Source organism: Triturus cristatus, chromosome 8 (assembly GCF_964204655.1).
Source record: "Triturus cristatus chromosome 8, aTriCri1.1, whole genome shotgun sequence".
Lineage (NCBI taxonomy): Eukaryota > Metazoa > Chordata > Amphibia > Caudata > Salamandridae > Triturus > Triturus cristatus.
The window spans coordinates 253247127-253264842 of NC_140591.1; the positions used below are offsets into that span (position 1 = coordinate 253247127).

At 46.2% G+C, this 17716-nt stretch overlaps 1 protein-coding gene across 1 annotated transcript in view; it reads left to right on the forward strand.

The window, feature by feature from the left end:
* The window catches only part of DYNC2H1 (dynein cytoplasmic 2 heavy chain 1), a 1714832-nt gene that overhangs the window by 1350818 nt on the left and 346298 nt on the right, over window positions 1-17716 (forward strand). The window contains exons 80-82 of the mRNA XM_085621461.1: window positions 6281-6436; window positions 14053-14128; window positions 16086-16291. Coding sequence (XP_085477587.1) covers window positions 6281-6436; window positions 14053-14128; window positions 16086-16291 — 438 coding nt within the window. The remainder of the gene's footprint in view (window positions 1-6280; window positions 6437-14052; window positions 14129-16085; window positions 16292-17716) is intronic.

Below are 17716 nucleotides of genomic sequence, written 5' to 3' on the forward strand. Positions count from 1 at the left end.
GGTGGTGATTTCAATAGATAAGACAATAAGGAATCCTCGACCGTTTCTTCTCCCGTCTTATCAGGACTAGACGGTAAAACCGGATAACATTTATCCACCGCCATATGATGCAATCTAGCAGAAACTTCCTGCTCCTTATCATCCTTGTCTCGCTGATACTGTTCTGCATTTCGCATCACCACAATAACACCTTCTCTCTTATTTTTCTTAGACTGTTTAATTTCTTTCTGCTTGGCCTCTTTACGCCATAACCGAAAGGAATCAAACATGGCTGGCCTAGCCTTCTTTTTAAACAATTTAGTTTCAAGATTATCCAATATTGCAGTTTCGAAACTACCATGTGGTGGCCAACTAAGAACACCATCATTTTTAGTATATCGAATTCAATATTCATTATATACGATAGGACCTACTCCATGGCGACTATAGAGCTCATAAATTGGAGTTCCAACTGGAGGTATCGGACATGAATCCTCTAGTCGGGAATCCGTGCTGCAACATTTAAAGAGACCAAACAAAGTACTACGGCCAGGCATCGTGCACACTAACCGAGTCTACAAACTTCAAGGGCTATCGAATTACGATGTCCTCGCAAAAAAATGCAAGACCCTCGGTTTTTGGCAATTGCAATTGTCAAATAAAACCCAACAACTAAGAACCAACGACTAAGAACCACAAATGCAATGGAACCATGCAAACAACCAAGTCTACTTTGGGAGCGACCCACAAATACTTAACTGAAAGAGCAATGGCGTCACCAGGAAGGCCCGTCTATCGTCTCGCCGTACAAAGGACTACGCCAGGCGCCAAAACAGGTCGACAGTCAGGGCATCAGTCTGTCGCAGCCGTCAGGAGGCGGGAATCTTCGCGGGAAAAGTCTTCGGGCCACTTATTTCGACAACTGGATCGATGAAGCGGGGTGCACCTTCCCTCGGAGATTTCACACGAAGTTCCTCACGATCGTCGGGCTTTGGACCGGAACCGCTGATGTCGCCCGACGTTGGGCGCCAACTGAAGGACTGAGCTATTCTAAGGCCCAGCGATGCCAGGGGACAACACCTGAAACCTTCGTGGGTTACCTGTTGCGGCGTACAAAACACAGAGACACGGGACACTTCCTGCGGCGTCAAAGATCAACATTTATTCACTGCAGGGATACAGAAATCGCAAGAAGTACACAACGTGTAGGTTCTGAGAGACTGCTTCGAATTGCACAAGTGGATCGCTCCTTTTATACACATTTTCGTCATTGCTCAGCATGGCGAACAAAGGTTACAGCTTAGCTCCCATAATAAACTTCAAAAAGGTCGCATTCATGTTTTCAGAAACCCGAAACATAATTACAGCAGCATTGCCGGTTCCCAACTGTAAAAGCACATTAAGCACATTCCATTCTGACCATAACGAATTAGAGGAAGGGACAGAAACAGATGCAAAGGAAAAAGATATGAATGTACAACAGTTTAGAAAACAGTGTAGAGAGCAATAACGGAAACTTGATTGCAGGATCAAAGGACTCGTGCCTAATGTATGCACGACTGAAACAATAAATGGCATGGCAAGATGAGCCTTAAGCGGGGCCATCTGCCTTTGCCGTGTCAGCCCCCTCACCATAAAAGACACCTTCAAAGAAACATGTGTCCTCCACGAAAGCTTGGGAATCCCAGGGTCACGAAGCGGACAGTGTCCGTTCGCTGGCTACTTGAGGGCAAGAGACAAAATGGACGTCGTATCTAAAATGGAACCTAAGGGTTCAGATGGACATACCCAAGAATGAGACGAACCATACATAGTAGCGTAGCGAAAACGCGTACACCCACTAAACTCGTCATTTGCGGTTCGTAGATACCAAACTCATCCATATTCGAACATACCCAAAATGTCGGTCAGATTCTCACGGAACCTCACTGTGCAGAACCAGCCTCAGCGAGGCCGCGGACGCAGCTTCCGCAGGGGCGGCTCTGGGAATCAGCGTGGGGGGCAGTCCACCTCCGCCGCTTCTACCTCCAAACCTTCCTAACCCGAGCTTAGTGGAGCACCCCACACCGGTGGGTGGCAGGGTCCGCCACCACCTACAGCACTGACGCGATATCACATCGGACGAGTGGGTGTTGCAGATCATTTGCAAGGGTTATTCTCTTCACTTTCAGTCTTCCCCTCCAGCCATGCCACCTGTGTGCCACCGCATGTCGAGGGATCACTTGGTGCTTCTCCAGCAGGAAGTTGCGGCCCTCTTGGCCAAGGGGGCCATCGAGAGCGTTCCTGGGCCACAAGTAGGGCGTGGTTGTTATTCCCACTACTTTCTGGTCCCCAAGAAGGACAAGGGGGGCCTGCACCCCATCTTGGACCTCCGGAACGTCAATGGCTTCCTCCGGAAGGAGAAGTTCAAAATGCTGTCTCTGGCTCAGGTCCTGGCTGCCCTCGACCCTGGAGACTGGATGGTAGCATTGGACTTGCAGGACGCATATTTTCACATCCCCGTCCTGCCGGCCCACCGGCGTTACCAGCGGTTCACGGTGGGCCAGGAGCATTTTCAGTTTGCCGTGCTCCCCTTTGGCCTTACCAGTGCCCCTTGGGTGTTCACGAAGGTGATGGCGGTGGTCACAGCTCACCTGCGCAGGTCGGGGATGTCAGTCTTCCCCTACCTCGACGACTGGTTGTTGAAGACGGGCTCGCCCCAGGCAGTCGTCAACCACCTCCAGACTACGGCCGACCTCCTGCATTTGCTGGGGTTCTCCGTAAACATGCCGAAGTCGCACCTGAGTCCCTCTTAGAAGCTCCCCTTCATCGGAGCGGTTCTGGGTTCGACGCTGTTTCGGGTTTATCCTCCCGAGCTGCGAGTCCGGTATATTTAGGCTATGATCCCGATCTTTCAGCCTCTGTCCCGGGTTTCGGTCAGGATGACCCTCCGGCTCCTGGGCCTTATGGCCTCCTGCATCCTGCTGGTGCAACATGCCAGATGGTATATGCGGGCTCTGCAGTGGGACCAGAAGTTCCAGTGGGCGCAGCATTAGGGCAACCTGTCCGATCATGTCCAGATCTCGGAGGTCACGGCACGACAATTGCAGTGGTGGATCACAAATCACGAATGGGGCGGTGGCCGATCCCTCTACCTTCCCCAACCGGAGCACACAGTGGTGACGGATGCGTCCCTCCTGGGATGGGGAGGCCACTTGGGAGAGGCGGAGATCAGGCGACTCTGATCTCCGGCGGAGTCCCAGCTCCGTATCAACCTCTTGGAGCTTCAGGCAATCCAGCTTGCACTGAAAGCATTCCTTCCCTTTGTCCGGGGAAGTGTGGTGTAGGTGTTCACGGACAACACCACCGCCATGTGGTATTACAACAAACAGGGCGGGTGGGGTCCTGGATCCTATGTCAGGAGGCTCTACGCCTCTGGACATGGCTGGAACATCAAAGCATCACCTTGGTGGTTCAACACCTGGCAGGTTCTCTGAACGCCAGGGCGGACAAACTCAGCCGCCGGTGCTTGATGGATCAGCAAGGTCTCTTTCTGCAGTGGGGAGAGTCTTGGTTAGATCAATTCGCCACCGAAGAGAACGCGCAATGTCATCAGTTCTGTGCGTTGGAATTTCCAAGGCGGCACTCACTCGGTTACGCTTTTCGTCGCGAGTGGAGTTGCGGTCTGTTGTACGCCTTTCCGCCTATAGCACGTCTGCCCAGAGTGCTGAAGAAGATTCGGCACGACCGGGCCCAAGTCCTCCTTGTGGCTCTGGATTGGGCACGAAGATACTGGTATCCCGAGCCACTCAGCATGGCGATCGATCCCCCGATCCGTCTGCCTCTTCGCGAGGATCTTCTGTCGAGCAGCAGGGGACGGTCCTCCACCCGAACCTGTCCAGCCTCCACCTCCATGCGTGGAGATTGAGCGGCGACAGTTGACAGCTTTCAATCTTCCTCCCGAAGTCTGTGATGTCATTCTGGCAGCCAGGCATCCCTCCACTAAAACGGTATACGGCTGCAGGTGGAACAAGTTTGTGGCATGGTTCCTTCTTTCTTTGGCCCAGCAGGGCTCTGCTCTGGGCACTACCAAAGGTTATCTTTCGGCCATCTCCGCCTTTTTGAGGCTTCCAAATCAGCATTCTCTCCTTAAGTCCCCGGTTGTTAATCGTTTCCTTAAAGGCATTACGCACATGTTTCCTCCCGTGCCGTTCATCATACCTCCATGGGACTTGAATCTCGTTTTGACCTATCTAATGTGTGCTCCGTTTGAACCCCTTCATACATGTCCTTTGCGTCTTCTTAATCTTAAGACGGCTTTCCTGGTCGCTATCACCGCTGCCAGAAGAGTGAGTGAGCTCCAGGCTTTTTCTTCCAAACCTCCTTTCCTTTCTGTTTATCTGGACAGGGTGGTGTTAAGGACCCGTCCTTCTTTTTTGCCATAGGTGGTCATGACCTTCCACATCGGGCAGACCATCAATTTGCCTACCTTCTTTCCGACTCCTCATCCTTCGAGGGAAGAGGAGAGGCTCCACCGTCTGGACCCAAAACGTGCGCTTGCATTCTATCTGAAGCGTACACAGCAGTTCCGGGTGGATGACCAGCTCTTTGTTGGCTACATTGGTGCCAAGAAACGTCGGACTGTGCACAAACGGACCATCTCCCGGTGGGTCGTTCTATGCATCAAAGCATGTTACTCCTTCGCTAAGAAGGAGCCTCCTGTGGGGCTGCGTGCCCATTCTACCAGGGTAACTGCCTTGGGACGTGGCGTCCCCTTGCAGGACATTTGTCAGGCAGTTACGTGGGCCTCGCTGCACACGTTTACCAAGCATTACTGCCTTGACAGTCAGGTCCGGAGGGACGGCTTCTTTGGCCGTTCTGTTCTCCGTGACTTTCTGGAGTAATCTTTTCGCAGACCCACCATCGGGGTTGGTATTGCTGGGGTATCTATTCTAAGGTAAGGAATCTATCACTAACGTGTCTCTTTCATATGCACAAGTTACTACTTGTGTCACGATATATCTGTAAGAGACATTAGTTAGTAATAGATTCCTTACCGCCCCGCCCATCTTCCACGTTCTGCAAACTGATTCTAGGGTTAGGGTCATCCCCCTTTCAGGGCCCTAGTTTCATGGCACCAGTGGTCAGTTTCTTGCATGGTTCTGCGTTCCTGGCGCGGAAAGTCGTGTACAGAACTGACGTCAGCGCGCATGGGTGGCGCCTAAGTAGTCTCCATGACGTCATCTCGGTGCTTGCGACGCCAGTGACGGGCGCGGAGCCGCACAACGCCACCTACTGACGTGCAGGGGTGCTGCTATAGAAAACTTTCCGTATCCAGTCTGACGCCTGGGGATATTCTATGGTAAGGAATCTATCACTAACTAATGTCTCTTACAGATTTATCGTTACACAAGTAGTAGCTTGTGCGTTAATGCTGGTATGATAGGTGACACTTTGTTGTAGCGGATACTTTTAAAGCATATATACAGGTGGAGGACATAGGCCTAACTACTACACATGGTGTCCGATCCACACTTAAAGTTATCATCAAACTGGACGACAGGTCGAGAAAGTTGTAGGTAGAATCTGCAGGAAGTGCCCAGTCACAGTGAGAACTTATGCCGACCTGGGCTGCAAACAGGGAAAATGTGACTAGGCAAAGGCGAGGTGGACAAGTCAGGCAATTTTGTAGCCTAGCTCGTCACTCACTATCAAGTGTGTATGTATGCGAGGTAACAGCTACTTGTTTTTAGGTTGAAAAATGCTAATAAAAATGTCAAAGTTTATAGATTTTTTTTTGTGACATTGGTGTTGTAGAGGAAAGGTAAATGCACCTTCTGTGATGTCGGTGCTGTAGAGTGAAAAAGTCAAGTTCTTCTGTAGCGTTGGAGCTGATGGATACTGTGTTGCTTTTGCAGATTCTTTAGACCAGTCAGGGGCCAGATGTTCATCAGAATATTCAGAGTGCCTCGGCGGTTGGAAATATCTACAAAACACGGGGCAAAGGGCCTGTGGCTGCTTTTGTTTCCTAGAATGTTGTCATGTCGGTTAGTGCAGTGTGTGGTACCTGTGTGATACTATTGGACATAGGTGGCGCTCTCTGGCACTTTGAATGAGTCAGTCATTTTCAGACTATCAGCTAGTCATCACCCTATTTAAAGATAGGGAATCTGTAACCACTGTGAATTATCAGTACCAATGTTGCCAAAAGTACTTAGTGGTTTCTTTACGTTTAGCCCTAAAGAACACATTTACTGCATTTAAATGTGTCAGTATTAGTTTTGTAGAAAATGACATTGTCTCTTTTTGTAACACCTATTAGGCACCACCTGGTCTTAAGAAGAACCTGATGAGAACATATGAAACTTGGACTCCAGAACAGATCAGTAAAAACGGCCTGTTATCTCGAGCCCAAGCTCTCTTCAGCCTAGCATGGTTTCATGCTGCTTGCCAAGAAAGAAGGAATTACATCCCTCAAGTAAGATAATATATTTTTTCTGTAATATTTACCGGTTTAATGTTGTCTCATTTGTATATGTTTCTGGTAGTGAGATGGGGCATGTAGGATCCAGAGAAACAACCAATGCATTTCCTAATATCAAACAGTCAGTTTTGTTTGGGTTAAACAGTTAATATGAATTCATCCAGTTTACATTGGCTACCATGTAGTAGTTACTCTGCATGTATTTTGATACTCGTGTAGTCTTCAGGTACATTTCCTTTTGCCACACGTTATTGTTTGAGCCACATTGCAAGGGCTTTGTGAGGTTTGCCAGTGAAGTGACATCCGGAAGGGAGCAACTCGTTTAAATCACTTGATGATAGAGTGAGCCATGGAATACAGGTAGGTCTTGATCAAATTAAAACTGTGTCAGATGAGAGATGCAACAGCACAAGGGCATAGCGGCAGGTTCTTAAACCTATGGGGTTGGAGAATGTATCTGATCCCTCTAAGCATTTAAAGCGAACATTGGCCTCAGTTAATTATATTTTGTACACGATAAGTGAATGAGAGGCCTGCGTTAAATATGACACCCAAATAATGTGTGGGTGGGGATGCCGTACACGATAGTTATTGTGTCATTATTACAACAGTGTTAGCACGTGCTTCAACTATAGTGTTATGCTCTGGAAAGTGTTTATTGGCGAAAATGGAAATCTATGAAAGCCTTGAGCTCAGGGTGAAGAATTATGTTTGTAACTTTCTCAGAGATTCTCATTCGAAGTTCAACACATTCTTTTTTGACAGTTTTTATAAACTACTTAATAATCTTTTATCTGTCTGGCTGTCACTGAGCACTATGGGTTGATATTCATGACTAGTATTTCAGATGCATTGTAGTGGTTGTCATCAGAAGTAACATGATAATAATGTAGATTTAAACATTGTTTTCGGATTACTTATGGAACAAATGTTAGACTGATGATTGTGCAATCATTTTAGTATTCAACACCTACTTGCAAAATCGAACATTACTGAATTTGTGTGATGCTCTGCTATTCTACAGATATTTTACAAGCTTTACTTCCGCACTTTTTAAGAGGGACCTGCAAAAAGAAGTAGTACTTACCATTGATTGGAGCTCTCCATTCCTACTCAGTAAAAAGGAAGATTTAAAGAATTAACAGAATTGTGCCTTCATATATGTTGGTTCTTTATTGTACTTGTGCAGTTAATATAACACTGGGAATTCTAAATACAGTATGGGTAGATTCTAATTTAGATGATTCATTCAGTGAAAATATGGTAAGAAATATCAGAAAAAGAATGAACTGGCAGTACCTTATGTTTGTAGTTAGTCATGGTCCCAGTTACAAGATGTAAGTTGTGGGTTAAAAATGAATGCTGACCATTATGCCCCAATGGACCACCATGTTTGCCCTTTTAATGGGTCGCACATCCAATGACATGCATGCCTTGAAGTATTCTGTAATATGGAGTCCTGAGATACAACAATATTAAGTAAAGGTACTTGAGTTTTCTTCTGATACCCAAATGCAAACTATGAGTGGCAAATAATTATCATATCTAGTATCTAGATTATGGGATAAATGGCATACTCCTAACAGAATACTCGAGGAGTAACTGATGTACAGGAACCTACTCCAGATTCAACCTTTTGTGCCTCATAATATGTTCAAATTAATGCCACCCACAACATGGTACTTTGAGAGATCGTGTACGGTTTAAGCTGCCTTATCCAAACAACGCCTTTAATACATGCCCAATAGTGTTTGCATAATGAATAAGAATTGCCTTTTTATTACCTTAAACTTAAATGTACTCTTAAAAGTAGAATGTGAAATACTCCTACATCAAAATGTATCTGATAATTCTGATGTTCTGATGCCTGGTGATAAAGAACTATCGCCTGGAGTGGCATTATCGTTCTGATTGACCGCTAAGCTTTTTTATGACTTGGGTGTGTATCTGATTCCATTTTATGCTGATCTTTATGGTCACGTCATTTATGTGGCAGAGTAAGAACTTTAGAGGCTCCATGAAGTTGTTGATGTGTTTTTGCGAGAAGGGTAAACATACTTCTCGAGACATGCCTAAATAATTTCTTACAGCGTGGCTATGGGAAATGGAGGAGTGGCATAGTTCACAAATGGAGATTCAGTAGTGCTCTTTAAAGTATTCATTATGTAATGTCCAGCTATGGGGTGTATACAGAACATCAATGACAAACTATCCTATCAGTTTGGATAAAGTGCCAATGACCAAGGCTATGTTGGATGCATGGGACCGGGAGAATAAAGCCCCAAGATGAGCCTGGATGTTCTTCTCCCCATTTGCGCTGCTGTTCAGCAACCCCAGCTTCACCCCTGGAGTCAAGAAGATATATTCATATGATGGAAAAGGGGCTACATGTTCAGCTTGGGGATCTTGAAGATGACTATGCAATGCTAAACATACTTTGGCGTTGAGGAGGGCTAGAGATTTGAATATGTGCAAATCTGATAGAGACATCTAGCCGCAGATTCCTTAACATAGAATATTCCCCAGGCGTCAGACTGGATCTGGAAAATCTTTTTTGCCCAGCAGTACCTCTGCATGCCGGGAGGCGTCGTCGCCTGGCTCGGTCCTGACGTCATCCACGGAAGTGACATCAATGGAGCCATATAAGACCCTCCCGTCGCACTGATGTCAGTTTTTCTTCTTTTCCGCGTCCCAACGTGGATCTGAAGAAGCGGTTATCTCTTGCCTGTTTTTGGTTTTCAGGCTTTCCGGACACCTTCGGCGTCCGGGATCAGTGTGTTGATGCCTTCGGGCTTCAAAACGTGTGCGTCCTGTTCGCGGAAGATGTCGGTGACGGATCCGCACGCGATCTGTATGTGGTGCTTGGGCGAGCACCACGACTGTGAGGAGTGCGATGCCTGCGGCCGGCTGAAGCCGAAGTCCTTGTGGGAACGTCGCATGAAGTTACTGGCTGCCCAGATGTCCCGTTCGGCGTCCTCACACTGCCGGTCTCCTTCTCGTGCTGGAGGATCGGGTCGGGACAGGTCCCGGAGTCGTTCCTGCGGACGTCATTCTCCTCTCGCACGTAAGCACAAGAAAAAGAAGTTGCGACGGTCGCCGACCTCACGCGACGACAGGGCCCGCTGTTCCCGGTCTTCACCGGACACAGCTCCTCAGGTGTCGACCCCTACTTACCCGCTGTTTCCTGGGGCAACTAGGGCCCAGATGGAGGCCTATTCTCAGGCCCTTCAGTCCATTTTTGGATCATCCCCCTCTCTCTGGCGCGCCCTCGGGTCCCATAGAGGGGGTAGGGGCTCTGATCGGAGTTTCGCCGGCGGGTTCGCCCTCGGCGCCGGTCGAGCACCCTGACTCTGCTTCCGGAGTTGCTGCGGCGTCAGGGCATCGGTCAGAGGGGCCTTCCTCTCCTACGTCCGGGCCTTCTGGGTCTTCGCACAGCCCTGCGTGGCTCCATGCGTCGACGCTGGATGCGACTACTGCGCCGCTTTCGACTCCGTGTCGACTCCGCCCCTCTCCACAGGTTCCTACCTCGGTGGAGGTCGCGTCGATGTCCCCTGTGTCATCGCACAGCCCTGTGCAGCTCCCTGCATTGGCACCGGCTGCGGCTGCAGCGCCGCTCTCGCCTCCGGGTCTACTCCGTCACTCTCCGCAGGTTACCACCTCGGTGGGGGTGGTGTCGCCAGTCTGGCGCCGGACGGACGAGGCCCTTGTGGAGGTCCTCGACATCGGGTCAACGCTGTCTCGGCGCCGGCGCAATCTCCGGCTGTTGATTCTTTGCTGGACTTACTCCACCAGGGCACTGTGGAGGTGGAGACCTTATTGCCTGTTCTCACTTGGGGCAGTGCTCCTATCTTTTTCTCATGCTCAGGTCCCGTGGGACCTTTTGCCCATAGGCTGTGGTGTTTCCATAGGTTACATTTCTGCGGCATATGGCCTTGTCGCCTGTTTCCTTTCGCACTTCCCAGGCAGGGACTTTGGTCCCTTTGTTTCTTACGCGCTGGGGTTCAGGTCCTCCATTCCTGCCCCTCTGTGGTGATTGTCTGATTCCCTCTAGAGGTTCAGAGCTGTCGCTTTTGTTCCTCAGTTTGGTGTTCCACTCTGGGTATTCCACTGGTTGTGAGTTTCCATCTATTTCTGGCGGCACTGTTGCCTTTTGATATGATGCGGTGCCGGTGTTCTTGGTCAGGATACTCGTTGTCCTGTCTGTCTCTCTTTCCCCTGTTTCTGACGGGTCTCTGTCTGGGTATTTCCCACTCCTTCCTAGTGGGTGTGGTGCTCAGTGTTCCCGCTTGCCTCGCAGGGGGCTCTGGGTCCGTCCCTGTTAGGGGAGGATGTTGTCACCTTTCGGTGTTTTCTGACACTGTTGTGTCTTGCTATGATTCACACCAGTTCCGTTGGTTCCTATGGTGCGACTTTCCTATTCTCTGGAGCGTGCTCTCACGTTTGTTCATTCATTCTGTTATCCATGTTTAGCTCTGTGTGTCCTGTTTTCGACACATGGTGAGAGATTGTGCATACTTGTTTTTTCCCTCGCACTAGTATCTGTTTTTTTTTATCCCCGGTCTCTCTCGCTCTCTCTCTCTCTCTTTGATAGACAGGAGCAGGGTGGTGAGGTGCGCTTGGGGTGTCCCCGGCTTTGCCGATTTTCCCTTCGCCGTTTGTACCTTTGGATATAGTTGGCAGGTTCACTGCCTGGTATTGCGCCGGTCTCATGTTGCAGCAGCATGCGTGCTATTGGTAATCCCATTCCTTGGGCTTGTTTTGCCGTGGTGCACTTCTCATGGTACGCCTTGTCTCCTTGGGTATCTCTTGTCCTCTGCATGCCTGTGTCTCCTGGTAGTCATGACTCTGTGTGTCTCTATGTGGTGAAGTCTGTCACCTCATGTTACACTTTTCAACGTCCTCTGGCATGTTTGTTCAGTGGGCATGCTCTGGCGATGACATGCTCTCTTGTCCCCTTTTTGGTTCTGTGTCTCCTTTCTTCCCTGTCTGGACGAGGAAGATTTTGTTCCATCCTCTGACGGATTGTGGGGCCTTTGTCTCCCTTGCTCGTGCTCCCTTTCGGAGCTGCATGGGTCTAGTGTCAGCCGCGCTGCCACTTTTGTTCCCACCGTGGGTCGTCACTGTTGTTGACGGAGAAGTTCTTTTGGGACTCTGAAGTTTCAGTCACAGACCCTCCTCCACTCCTGTATGGCTTTGGTATCTATTCTAAATTAAGGAATCTGCGGCTAGATGTCTCTATCAGATGAACGAATTACTTACCTTCGGTAACGATGTATCTGTAGAGACACAGTCTAGCCGCAGATTCCGTAACGCCCACCCATCCTCCCCGCTCTGCGAAGGCCCTTTCAGGTGGAGTTCTACCACCTAGCATCTTTTCAGGTGGTCTTGGTCTTCCTGAGGTGTGTTCTCGCACCTTCCTCTGGGGCATGATGTGTGGTTCGGCTTTGGGGTCCTTTGGCCCTCCACTCCGTTCTTGTTTTTGGGTGACTAAGGTCTGTGCTTTTCAATGCTGCTCCACCTGTGTTCCTCCAGCGTGGAGTTCTTCTGTTTTTCTACTCTCCCTCCGCCCACGTCTGTGCCTCCTTCTTTCTACTGCAGTCGGTTGGGTTCTCTTTGGTTATGCTGCAGTCCTTCGATCACTGGCGGGGGTGTGTGGTGTCCATTCTATGTGGTTGTTCACTTCTGGTCACTTGTCTTGCAACATGTTGTTCCAGTCTTGCGGTTCTTTCAACTTCCCTGCTGTGGTGACAGACTATGCCTTGCTTGCCATGTCTTTCGTTCCGCTGCCGTTACCTCCTCGAGGTAGGGTACGGCCTTTCGCTTTGATGGGTCCTTGCTGGAGCAGGTGCTCTGTGTGCTCCCATCAGTCCCTTCTGGTACTGAGTACTCTTTCAACTTGGTATTGTTTCTCATTCTAAGGATTTGGTCCTCATTCTCATGTTTCTTATCATTGTTGTTTCAACGATTTTTGCTCTCTTATAACACACTGTTCCTATGCTCTCGCAGTTTTTGTCATGGCCCTTCGTTGCGGTGCAGAAAAGTTTCACTGTAGAAAACTGACGTCAGCATGCCGGGAGGGTCTTATATGGCTCCATTGACGTCACTTCCGTGGACGACGTCAGGACGGAGCCAGGCGACGCCGCCTCCCGGTATGCAGAGGTACTGCTGGGGGAAAAAAAAATTCCGGATCCAGTCTGACGCCTGGGGAATATTCTAAGTTAAGGAATCTGCGTCTAGACTGTGTCTCTTTCAGATACATCGTTACCGAAGGTAAGTAACTCGTTCATTAGGTAGTGTGTGGCAAAACCAGTGACTGGCAAAAAAGGTCACTGCTTGACCTCTTAAACTGTTTAGTCATTTTGACAAGATCTCCTGCAGAAACTCATTTGTGGTGAGGGATATATGGGCTTTTGAAATAGCCAAAGATAGCAGTCAGAATCGGTTTGCCAGGCAACAATGGTAAATGAGTGGCAAATTGATATTAGTAGGAGTCACTGCATAGAAGCGACCTGGGGCATTTCATAGCATCAGTGGCACTCATTAACTGGTCTCAGTATTGAAGATTTCTACATATGATATTATTGCCAGTACAAATCAAAGCCATGGATGGCGATAAATTGGATAACTGCTTAAGGAGGTTTGGCCGCAGAAAGACACATACTCAGCGACTGCAAACTTCTCACTCAATACTAGTCTGAGCTATTGCATATGGTGGGTCAGACTGTGAGTTTTCAGATCCCTAAATGTTTGGTGGTTGCAGGGAGAGGCGTGCCTTGCCCAGTTAGGCATTTGTCACATACTACCCTGGTTATACTGGCAGTGTATTTGATGTCAACTTTTAAAAGAGTTTTATTTACTGGATAAGGTACAGTACAAATACCTTCCTTGGATGAATTCTACGATAGGTTCTCCCAGTTGATGACCATGGAGAAGTTAACTCACTAGCATGACTTCTACAATGTGTTTGTGGTTGCTTGGTAACTGTTGGTGTTGTAGGCATCTTTGCACTTTAAGGGGATGATGTGCTGTAATGGCTGAGGCTCTTGAGTTTTACGCAGGATGTTTTGGGACTCCATTGTAATATTGATGAGGGATAATGGGTGTGCATGGTTAACATTGCGTGTGTGTAAACAGTGGCAGTGGGTGTTGCTTAATTTATCTCTGGGAGACACCTATGGAATGCTTGGAACTAGGTTCTGATGTGCGAAGTGGACTGTTTCGGTTTTGTAATCCTCGGTTCTGTTTATTTGTGATTCTCCAATATGAACATAGTGACTGTTAGTCTGTCACCTTATACAAAGAGTGGTGGGGTTGGAGGCGCTCGTCATGGTAATATGGAAGCTTGCTTTATTTAAAAACCTCATAGATATCTTTAAAAACTCTAAGTATTTGTTGTCCACATTACATCAGTTATGTGTGCTAAAAAGGTACTTTCCCCTAGCAATTCCTCCTTCACAACCAATGCATTTGAGCATTGCAGCAGTCGCATGTTAGTATACCTTTTGTAAATGGACATTCATAGTGGAATCATATGCATGTGTTGTCGTTATTTTCAGCTTACAAGGTATTTGGACTGATGCATACTCTTTTCTGTGCATGATTTATTTTAGGCTTGGACCAAATTTTACGAATTTTCCTTTTCTGATCTTCGTGCGGGATATGACATTATTGACCGACTTTTTGAAGGTAAGCTCTCCAATAATAATGGTTGACGCATTTTATGGCTCTTTGTACTGAAGTATCTTGAGCGTATTGTTGCATTAATTAAATGTATATGGTGAGATTCCAAAAGTTCATACTTAACGAGCTGCTTATTAAACAAATATTGACCAAGTCTGTCTGTTTCATATGTGGAACCTTAAACAATCATTAGAAAAGTCAATTTTTAGTGATCATATTTGTTTTGAGTTAAAATGTTTTTCTTGGATGAAAATGTTGTAGGTTTCTAAGTGAAAATGTGTGCATTAATGAGTGTTTGTTAATGGGTTGATGAGCACTGAGGATAGATGGATTTGTGAGGGTGGCTGAAATAAATAGATGATTCAGTATCAAAGTGATAATGGATAGCTGATGGATGAAAGAGTATAAGGATGGATGAATGATTGGGAGTGAATGTATAAATAAATTGATGAATGTGACCATGAACAATTAAATGAACATGGTTGTCAGGGTGGATGAAAGCCGGAGGGTGGATGTATGTATGCGTATGTTGTAATAGCAGGGTAGATTAATAGATGAACCAGAGGGAGGATGGATGAATAGATAAATGAAATTTAAGAATCTTCAGATAAAATAGTGCTAGGAAGGACTCATAAATAGGTTGAAGGTAGGGAGATAAGTGAGTGTTCTCTCTAAGGGACTGTCACTGGGAAAGGGTTTTGAAGATAAGCCGCGTAAATACAAACCACAGCGTCACCAGTTGCTGTTTGCTTTTTGCCTGAACTTCTTGTATTAATGTTTTCTTTGAAACAAATATTTGCCAAAAAGATTATGATACACTTTTGTTGACTGTATTTATTTTATTTGCAAACTTTTTATAGCGTTGTGCTGCAAGCTAAAATGCATCTTGGCCCTTTTGAGTCCATTTAGGAAATCCCGCAAATTTGACAAACCATTGGTCTGCAGAGCATTATAGAGCTCCACTAACTATAGCCGCTATCATGCAAGCTGTAATTGTCTGTATTTTGCGACCACTGCCGATTTTTTTATATTCTATCCTTAGACCACTGGAGGAGTGGGTGGGGGCAGGTAGGTGCGCTGCTTCTGTGCAATCGCAGTCTCACACAGAGCCAGTTACGGATGGAATTTCCCAACATCACTAGTGCAGCGGTTTAAGATCTTAGAGTTTCTGGTTGCTCAAATAGGTGTAATTTCTAAAATTTATATGTTTCCCTCATCTTCAGTGCTTGATTTTTGCTCACGAGAAAGTGTCACTCATAGGCATTGAATGTCACTCATAATTACACAGAATTCATGAAAATGTCACACATAACGATCTGAAACCTTGGCAGCTATGTTTTATAGTTAAATGCACTTTACTTTTTGATTGCCATGCCATTAATATTTTGCAGTTTTAAAAATGTTTGTTTTTGTTAAACTCCAATCCAAAAAAGCATTTTAATACATTTAAAGAGGCCTGAGTGTGTGTGTGTCTGTCTGTGTGGTACGGGATGTAAAGTGTACTTTTGTGTGGGGGGTGTGCATACTTGTGCAAAACAGTATAGTATATGCTTCACATGTATTCAAAGGGTACTGAAACAGACTCATTGATAGAGAAAATTTAGATAACAAGTGAAAGCATTTTCATCTAGAATGACACTTTTAAGTAATAAGCCAGCAAACGAGATGGTGAATGGATTCCTTGACTTCATCAGTGGTAATAACTCTGGGCTGAATTCCTCCATTATTTGTAGCTTGCCTTTGTTGTGAAAGGCAGAGACCTGCTAGGATTTTTTCATAAGTATTGTCCACAAATGGGACGATTCTGACCAAACTATCAGACCAGATCCCCTCTAAACAGGAACACAAGCAACTCTAGACAGGTTTCAGCCTTGTAGATTGTTTAGGTAAACATATTCAGAATACTTCAACCTATCAAATTGAAATGGTCATCTAAATCTTCCCAACACTTAACAATTTGCAGGTGCGAAAGACTATAAATGGGAATTGGTGCATGGCCTTTTGGAAAACGCCATTTACGGAGGACGTGTTGATAATCATTTTGATCTCAGAGTCCTACGGTCATATTTGAAGCAGTTTTTTAATTCAGAAGTGATCGGTGCATCCCATCATAGAGGACAAACAGCTTTTCCAGTATCAATTTCCCTACCCAATTCATGCAGCATTTTGGTAAGTAGAAATGATACATTCTGTTAAGTATCCAACGGCTCTCACCTTGTTTCCATGTGACAATCTATCTGTGCAATCAACTTTGCACTTAGTGTTGTTTTGCAAATTTTACTGCCTTTTTAGGAAAAAGTTCTCGATCCTGCTTTTTAAGGAGAATAATATCTCTGACTACTAGACAGCTATGTTTTATTTGCAATCCCTGCCTTCTGTAAATGGCTGTTTTTCCATTGTTATTACATTCAATGTGTTCTTTGGTTTATGAAATCTGGCTTGTAAAGCAATCTTTATGCCTTATTTTGTGCCTAACATGGAATTCATTGAATTACTTATATGCTGAGCTATGTGATGAATTCATGTTTTCTCTCCCTTTGATGCCCTTGACAATTTGTGTATTTGGGATCTTGTTTTTTTATTTGGTAGTTGCTGTTATAATGATGAATTTTATCAATACCTTTATTCTGTTTGTATTCTATTTGTCTTTTTTGGCTCTCCGCCGAATAAAGTGTATTTGGACTGTACATTCTCACCCATCATTACAATGTTGTCTAGTCTATGTCGCAGACATTAGCTCTCATATTTAGATTTAAGCACATAACTTTTTCTAGAACAATGGAAAAATATTATCTTGAATGTGGATATGGTAGCTGTTGTACTTTTAGGTCAGCTGGGGAAAATTGGAGAGATCCCAACATGGTTATTAAATAGGGTTCTTAAGTCGAGACCCTTGGCTATTATCTGGAAACCACTTTGTCTAGACTTTAAGACGAGCATTCTCACAAGTCTCTAATACCAATGGGAGAAAGGTTTTACTTGCTCTACTGCACTGTCTCAGTTCTTTCAACCCTATGGCCACCTCCAATGGGCTTAATCTGATGTTTTCCAACCCATAAGGTGCACCTTCATTCTGGCGGTTCAACAATTGGGGAGCATTGACAGTTACCTAGTATAGATTGTACAAAGCAACACCTCGGAAGCCTCTTACCAGCCATAACATGCATGGAAGGAGAAATTGCACTCCTCCTGCAATAGGGACTTGTAACTTACTTCCACCTAGGAGCCACCTCTTCAGTCATGGAGACTACTAAGATCACCCTTATAGCTACCCAGACTTACCCATTGTCTCCATGATGCTTCACCATGATTGGAGAATCTCATCTCAGTTATGAGTTTCCATCTTTGCTTCATGAGCTTTCATTCCAGGTGATGATTTAAAGCATGTTCTGTCTTAGGTTAGAGATCTATCTTAGTCCATGATTCCTATTTCTGATGGATACATCTGCCAGTGGATTCCTCACCTTGTGAATATCCCCTGCGCCAGCATTCTATGGAATTTTTCCCCCCAGCTCTCCACGCCGACGTGGACGTCATAATACCATGGCTCCGCTCGCGAATCCGTATGATGTCACCGGAGCCATAAGAGAGCCA